At 47.4% G+C, this 7824-nt stretch overlaps 2 protein-coding genes across 3 annotated transcripts; one reads left to right on the top strand and one right to left on the bottom strand.

The window, feature by feature from the left end:
• Positions 1-246: 246 nt before the first annotated feature.
• Positions 247-3658, bottom strand: LOC119525921 (prolyl endopeptidase-like). Of its 2 annotated transcripts, XM_037824711.1 has the most exons (2): positions 3567-3658; positions 247-2736 (listed from the first exon to the last, which is right to left on the bottom strand). In XM_037824711.1, exon 2 carries the CDS (start codon positions 2686-2688, stop codon positions 772-774), a length of 1917 nt encoding a protein of 638 aa, XP_037680639.1. In that variant the 5' UTR covers positions 2689-2736; positions 3567-3658; the 3' UTR covers positions 247-771. The 2 variants fall into 2 exon arrangements, with proteins under 2 accessions (XP_037680639.1, XP_037680638.1); XM_037824710.1 differs by lacking the exon at positions 3567-3658 and having other exon boundaries at positions 247-3265.
• A 1318-nt stretch (positions 3659-4976) lies between these two features.
• Positions 4977-7535, top strand: LOC119525876 (nyctalopin-like). Its single transcript, XM_037824672.1, is given in 2 exon segments — positions 4977-5004; positions 6142-7535. Coding segments are annotated over 2 exon segments (1422 nt in total).
• The last annotated feature ends 289 nt before the right edge of the window (positions 7536-7824 follow it).

Raw genomic sequence — 7824 nt, 5'->3', positions numbered from 1 at the left:
TGCTATTCTAGCATATTAAACATACTGTACAGCTTGTGTTAGGCACCTCTCTGTGAAAGAGATGAAGACACTGGCATTCATTTTTAGTATAAGCTTTTGCAGTAGCTTCATGTACAGGTTCCTGCTGGGTAACCTTGATGAAGACTAGTCATTAATTCTTAGACGGTTCTGTAGCTTGAATGTAACTGCTTTAGGAACAATTCTCAAATGTTTTTAAAGAATAAAAAAATATTTAAGAGGAAATTATCACTTGTAGCAACCTGTAACTTTATTGGGATAGCATCAATGAGATAACTAGATCACTTTAGGATCCCAGATTATTTGAAAGATCTAATTAACTTAATGCAGTCATTGAAGCTGGAGGATGATCCACTGCTACAGGGTCTAAAAATGTTCACTGGCTAAAAAGGCAGGATATTGATTTGTAAACTGTTCGAAGAAAATCTTACAGACAAAAACAACAGAAGTTCCAGTTGTTGGGAGGGACGACCTGGAGTCCTGCAGTCACCAATCCCTCCCTTGTCCCCTACTCCTATATCCCCTACCTTCAAAGGTGCATGATTTGAAAACTACTTTTGTAGATTTAGGGGCATGTGCATGAGTGAAAAGAATGAGGAAAAGCAAGGGAGATGTAGACTAAGCACAATTTGGATGGAGATGCAAATTTTAAAAAATTGTTTAGTAACTGAAAAATCTCACTCTTGTTAATCCAGTTGGAAGTAATACCATGAATTATTTCAAGATTTCCAATTCCCAGATGAATGTGGCATTTCAGAATTTTAAATATTTCTTAAGAGCCTCAAAAACACTGGTGCTGTCAAGTCCAAGTTCCTCATACAGGAATTTTATTTGAGATGAAATCTTTTTGTGAGAATCCTCAATTACATGGTTGCCTCCAGGCTGAATATCTAAAATAATATTGGGGATCTGATAGCCTTCACCTGTGTCCTTAGCATGCTCAGTGATGGCTTCCTTGAGTTTCTCAGAATAGCTGACAATTCCTTTCAGAGGTACACGTTCGTCGTTTTCATAAGCTGTGATGTGCATTGAAGGATAATGCTGAGGTTTAATATTTTGATAGGGGCAGTAACGTTTTATGTAGTTCTTGTGTTTTTCATCAGATGAAGGATTCCCCCATTCTTCTAATTCTTCTAGTGTCAGAGGAAGTGTAGTGTCCATCATGGTATTGAGAACATCCAAGAAAGGTGCCTCCAAAGTCACAGCTCTCAGGAGCTCTGGATTAGAATTACACAATGCTCCTACAAGCACCCCTCCAGCACTGAAAGCAGTCAAGGTTGTTAGGGTTGGCTGAGAAAAGCCTTGGCCATGAAGCGTCTTAATGCAAGCTTCTAAGTCAGCAAGGCCATTGAGCTTTTTAGTTAGACGGCCATCTGTGTGCCAATGGAGGCCTAACTCACCACCACCCCGAACATGGCAATATGCTAATATCCATCCATCATTCACTAACACCCGTCTTTCAGGTCTGAAATTCATTTTCAAATCCATTCCATAAGCTCCATATACATGTACTAAGAGAGGCTTCTTCTGCAAGTCTTCAGAATCTGTTTTGTGGAAAACGGTCATTGGCACTAGTTTTCCATCCTTGCTTTTGGCTTCTAGACGTAAAACACGACTAGTCTTTGTGATTGGGTCTTCGTGTCCAGTTTCCTCAAAGAGTTTGCCTTCTGCAAACTTATATGTATAATATTTGGGGGGACGTATTGGAGAGCAAAGCTGAAAGGGGCAGTTCTTTGGGTCAGAATTTGTATCCATTATGAATCCACAGGCCCAAGGAGGTAGCTTTAGAGACCGAACTGAATCATCTGCCAGACCAATCACATTAACATAAAGTAGATTGCTGTGCTTCAGGAATAGAACACAGTGATCCTTAAACATGTCCAAGTCTACAACTTTGGTATTTCTCTTCATTGTGAAAAATAAATCCCAATTCATAATAGCAGGTGTATCAGCTGCTGTTCTCATTAGCTTGAATTCTGTAGGCTCGCCAACATTAGTGAGAATGTATAATTCATCATCTCTATGTTCAACATAGTAAAGGACTCCAGGTATTCGCTTCTGGATAAGTACTGGTGGGTCCCAAGGGCTCAGGCCATCTATCAACCACACTTCAGAAGTGGTCTTGTTCATAATATTAATAGTGAGGAAACGACTGTCCTTTGTAAGATAAAGGAAAACAAAATAGCTTGGGTCTTTTTCTGTGTAAAAACGTTCATTACATTTGTTATCACCAAAAGTGGCACGATATACATCATGACAGCGAAGGTTCCTCTGGAAGGTATAGAATAAAACATCTTCATCTTCTTCATCCTTTACCCATTCAAAACTGGACACATTTGGGAAAGAAGTGTCCATTACAGGCTGATCGCAGAGCTTCACAATTATACAGGTAGATGCTTCAGAATCCTCAGTTCTTATTTTGGCAGCCACATATTTTTCATCTGGAGCAACTCTGATACAATCAATGAAGGGCTGGTCTAATTTAAGTTCCTCCAAGTTGAATAAAACTTCATAATTATCATTGTCTGCTTCTTCATCTTTTGAACGAACCAAGCAGCAACCTTCTTGGTAATAAACAAAACCACCATGTTTTACCTCTGCGTTGATAATTTCATATTCTTCTTGTGGTTGTGTTTCTAATTTTGTCCTCACTTTTTCAAATGCATCCATGTTTTCTGAAAGTGATTTTTTGTTTTCTTGTTTAATAGGCAGAAGATCCTTACAGGAGAAGCTCCGACTTGGGATGTTTCTTGCTAACTCTGGTATCTTGTGTTTATTCTGCAGATACTTGGTTAGGTGATATTTTCTCAACTTTATTCTATTGTAATAATGAGCAGCGATGTTACAGTGATTCAAATGCTGTTTCTGCATGCACTTCCCGAGGTAAGGAATACTATACTTCAGAGCTTGGAGAAATAATTTGGTCTTCTGCTGCATGATACCAAAATCCCTGGTTTATGCTCCCTTTGGGGCTTTCAGCACATGAATGATTTCACAGGTATGATTATACAGAAGGTTCTCAGCATCTAAGATTGGCAGTTCTTATCCCTCTCCTTGAGGACCAAGCACCTCGGTTATGAGTAACTGCAGACAGCTGATAACTTAGGTTAAATAAATATGAAAACTTGTGTCAGTTAAAGTTTCATTCAAATCATATGTCTTGGCAGATGTGACTTAAATACCTCATTTGTAAAGTGAATCTTATTGGGCTCAAACTATGCAGCAGCACTGATTCTGATACACATAAGGGCAAGCAGGAAAGGACTAATCTAGGTACTCTGCACACTGTTGAATGTCATCATAGAAGTCTTCCTCAAAATGCCTCTCGGTTTCAAAGGTACAATACTGCGTCAGATTTACCACAGATCTGACCCGCTACGACGCTCTCCCCCCACTCGCACCACCCCCAGTAATTTCCTTCTGTGTCGCAGTCAAATAATCGGCGGCTGGGGAAGGGGAAGCAGCAGCCAAGACCAGGGGATAAAAAAATGGTTCTGAATAACAGGAGACTGCAAGAGTGCCGCAGCCTCGATCCATCCATCTTTCATGTAAATTGAAAGAATCAGCCCGGCTCTGGACACAGATGCGAGTGACCGCAGGCCCGAAAACCGCAGTTCTCAGAAAGAAGCGCAGATATCACCTCAGCAGCATCTAGCCGAAGTCTCCCTCAAGTGCTTTCAATTTTTAAAAATATTTTGTCCAGAGTTTACAATAGCTATCAGCAGGAATATTAGTCTGATACAAGCTGCTCTGCCATTACTGCAAGCAGAGCTCACCCAAATACATTATTATTTTAAAAGAAAATACTTATTGGGCACTTCTGCTTTTCTGGTGCACTAAGTATATACTTAGTCTTCTTAGTGGATAAACCAAAACTGGAGTTTGGTTGCCTGAGAATTTACTCAATTTAATTAAAACTTCACTAAGTAACCCAGTCAAATTACTTACTGTTCCTAAAGGCTATCAACATTTCGGAGGTTTGAAAATAGGTCTCTAATAGAGACAACATACTTAGAGTGTTCTTATTTTTTTAAAATCAATTTTAGTTTAATCTATTTTTTGAAATTAGTAATACGTTCACATGGTTCAAAATTTAAAAGATTAAAAGGGATATACAAGGAAAAGCTTCCTTGCCACCCCTCTTGCATGTGTTCTTTTTCTTAATTGGCAGCTATATTTCTGATCTCTTGAATTATACAAACATATTGAATGTATCCTGACTGTCAAAACCCCATGTCCTCATTGACAAAGCGGGGTTTTAAAATAAAGGACGTCTTCCAACAGAAATCTTCACAGAGGAAGGCATCAATTCCATTTAATTCTGCAAATGTTTATTGAGCCTCCAGTGTGCCTGGAACGATGTTAGCTATTGTGGGATGTAAACACGAGTCATATGGTTGACAGTGAGCTTTTCTTAATTAGAAAAGAGAAGAGAGTAGAATGAAGGATGATTTGTAAGGAAATCTGATGCCTTCTACTTGACCCGGTTGGAAGAATTGGTAGAAAAAGGTTCGGTCCCTGTCCAGTTTAAGCCTGCAGTTAAGGTTACATTCTTGGCCCTGTCTCCCTAACAGGGTGTCTTCCCAGACCACAGTTGCCCTGTTCACAGCCAGGTCAGCACAGGGGCCAAGAAAACATTGTTGGAAGCTTAGTGTCTATCTCATCGTTTTTTTTAGGGAGAGGGAAAAGCTAAGTCAAGCCTCTTCCACATCAGAATGTTGAACTAGCTACAGTTTCCAACTGAAGGACTGCTCAGAGGTCTGAGTGTTCTTCAGCTAAGTCTGAAAAGGCTGAATCCCTTTCCCAGCAACTGAGAAAACATGGCGTGTCCACAACAGATGGACTGAAAAGACACTGGAAGCTGAGCAAACCTAGAGGCAGAAGCAAGTGCTGCTTTACACACCCCTTGTGTGGCCACTTTCAGTTTCCCACAGGGGCTTGATAGGCAAGGTAGGGCAATGGGTACGCAGCGGGAGGGACTGAATGGTAGGCCAGGTGTGTTTGCTAAGAGTTTGTGAGTCCTGATGGGCAGAGGTAGAAATTATGAATCTGTGAGCGGGTTTATGTCTGCATACCCTTTGTTCCTCTGCAGGACTTTCAGATTGTGCATACTCCACCTGTGAGCTGCTCCTGACCAGAAAATACAAACGGTGCATCTACCATTGGTTCTCAAGACTGGGCTTGGGGGCCTCTGGCTTCCACAGTGCAATAGGCCATGCCATTATGATTTTCTGCAGGTGGCAAGAATATGGGGTGGGGGTGGGAGGTGGGGGTGCTTTTGAAGTATTTATCTGATCATCCATTCAAATGCTCAGAACAAAATTGATTTATAAGCACCTTTCTTTCCCATGATGATGTAAAGCACACGCTTCTAGAGAGCAAGGGCCAGTGAATGAAAATTAATGGCATAGTGTCCACAATGATTCTTTTGAGATGTGTAAGAAAGTCATTGATGGTTTATTTAGTGTGTTGTCCTTATGGCTTAATTTTAGCGACTGTTAAAGGAAAACAAAAGGATTGATAAGGCTTTCCATAGGTTCACTCTCAACCTCCTGCTCCCTAATTCTCTCTCCTCAGTGGGGGGTTTTCAAGAATGTATTTCTGATGGTGGAAGGGACTAACTAGAGGAACTCTCGGGGCACATCACAATTCGACCTAAACACATTTCAAATGCTCAATAGCCACACATGTTGTGTACTGCACAGCACAGGACTGGAGTGCGAACCCCAGTGATACCCTCAAGATCCCCCAGCCATGCACACAACAAATCCTCCAGCCACATAACTAGAACGCAGGCAGAAGGGAGTTTACAAGGGCTCAGATGCTGGGATTGGAGCTGGGTTCTGCCCCTTAAGATAACCTGAAAAGCAAAGGGTGGAGGGGCTATTTAGGTGGAGAAACCCGTGTAAAGGCCCCGGACGTCGAAGAGGCCATTTGGAGGACGTAGCCATGCAGGAGACATGAAAGCAGTTAAGGTAGGAGAGAAGCATTGTGGCCACTTGGGTGAGGGCCGTGTATCCCCGGCACATGGGCAGGTAGGCTTATACCTGGGGCAACCCTATGGCTGACGGTTGGTTCGCTTCTGTCTTTTCTCCTCTCCCGCCTGCCTGCCCTCCCCGCCAGCGGTGGTCCTCAGCCTGCCCGGTGCCCGGGCCCCAGGGACCTGCGTGCGCGCCTGCCCGGCCTCCTGCGCCTGCAGCAGCACGGAGCGCGGCTGCTCGGTGCACTGCGACCGCGCGGGCCTCCTGCGGGTGCCGGCCGAGTTCCCGGGCGAGGCGGCCTCCATCGACCTGGACCAGAATGGCCTGCGCTTCCTAGGCGAGCGGGCCTTTGGCACGCTGCCCTCGCTGCGCCACAACAACCTGTCCTTCATCACGCCCGGCGCCTTCAAGGGCCTGCCGCGCCTCTCTGAGCTGTGCCTGGCGCACAACGGCGACCTCCGCTACCTGCACGCGTGCACCTTCGCCGCGCTCGGCCGCCTGAGCCACCTCGACCTGGCCTCCTGCCGCCTCTTCAGCGGGCCCGAGCGTCTGCTGGCCGAGCTGCCCGCCCTGCGCTAGGTCGCCGCCTTCGACAACCTTTTTCGCCGCGTGCCCCGCGCCCTACGCGGCCTGGCTAACCTGACGCACGCGCACCTGGAGCGCGGCCGCATCGAGGCCGTGGCCTCCAGCTCGCTGCAGGGCCTGTGGCGCCTGCGCTTGCTCAGCCTGCAGGCCAACCGCGTCTGCACCCTGCACAGCGGCGCCTTCAGTGACTGCGGCGCCCTGGAGCACCTGCTGCTCAATGACAACCTGCTAGGCGCGCTGCTCGCCGACGCCTTCCGCGGCCTGCGCCGCCTGCGCACGCTCAACCTGGGCAGCAACGCGCTGGGCCGCGTGGCGCGCGCCTGGTTCGCCGACCTGGAGCAGCTGAAGCTGCTCTACCTAGACCGCAATCACATAGCCTTCGTGGAGGAGGGCGCCTTCCAGAACCTCTCGGGCCTCCTCGCGCTACACCTCAACGGCAACCACCTCGCCGTGCTCGCCTGGGCCGCCTTCCAGCCCGGCTTCTTCCTCGGCCACCTCTTTCTCTTCCGGAACCCGTGGCGCTGCGACTGCCGCCTGGAGTGGCTGCGGGACTGGATGGAGAGCTCCGGGCGCGTCGCCGACGTGCGCTGCGCCTCCCCAGGCTCCGTGGCCGGCCTGGATCTCAGCCAGGTGGGCTTCGGGCGCTCCCCCGATGGTCTGTGCGTGGACCCGGAGGAGCGGAACCTCGCTGTGTCCAGTCCAGGCCCGTCCCCAGAGCCAGTGGCCACCACCGTGAGCAGGTTCAACAGCCTCCTCTCCAAGCTGTTGGCCCCGAGGGCCGCAGTGGAGGAGGCCGCCAACACCACCGGGAGTCCGGCCAACGCCTCGCTGTCCAGTGGCCTCTCCTCCGGTGGGGTGGGAGGCTTGGACCTCAAAACCACTATCCTCCTGGGCTCTTGTCTCCTGCTCACCTTGGCCCTGCACGTGGTGTTTGGCTTGCAGGTAGACTGACGCTGCCACACTGAAGTGGCCCGAACTGCTTTGGCCAGCTGTGGAAAGTTTGTTTAACTGGGCTTGCGGGTGTTTGTGGTGGGGGAGAGAGGGGACAGGATGGAGGCAGGTGATGAGGATGCCAGTGAAGGGTGGAAGGAACAGTTTGCCTCCGGAGATGGCCCTAGGAAGAGGAGAACCCTGGGATATGCTACACGGGAGGAGGGGGGCGGATAAGGGGAAGGGTATGGATTTCTGCACATGTTACTGGGGCATCAGTTGGAAAAGAGAAGCAAGAATGAACAGGGGC

The sequence above is a fragment of the Choloepus didactylus genome (assembly GCF_015220235.1).
Source record: "Choloepus didactylus isolate mChoDid1 chromosome Y unlocalized genomic scaffold, mChoDid1.pri SUPER_Y_unloc1, whole genome shotgun sequence".
Taxonomy (NCBI): Eukaryota; Metazoa; Chordata; class Mammalia; order Pilosa; family Megalonychidae; genus Choloepus; species Choloepus didactylus.
The sequence above is the reverse complement of the archived record's forward strand: the minus strand, read 5'-3'. Positions and strand labels throughout refer to the sequence as shown.

Bases quoted from the DNA above. Each gene is read 5' to 3' on its own strand.
- LOC119525921 (XM_037824710.1), bottom strand. From the start codon at position 2,955: ATGCAGCAGAAGACCAAATTATTTCTCCAAGCTCTGAAGTATAGTATT.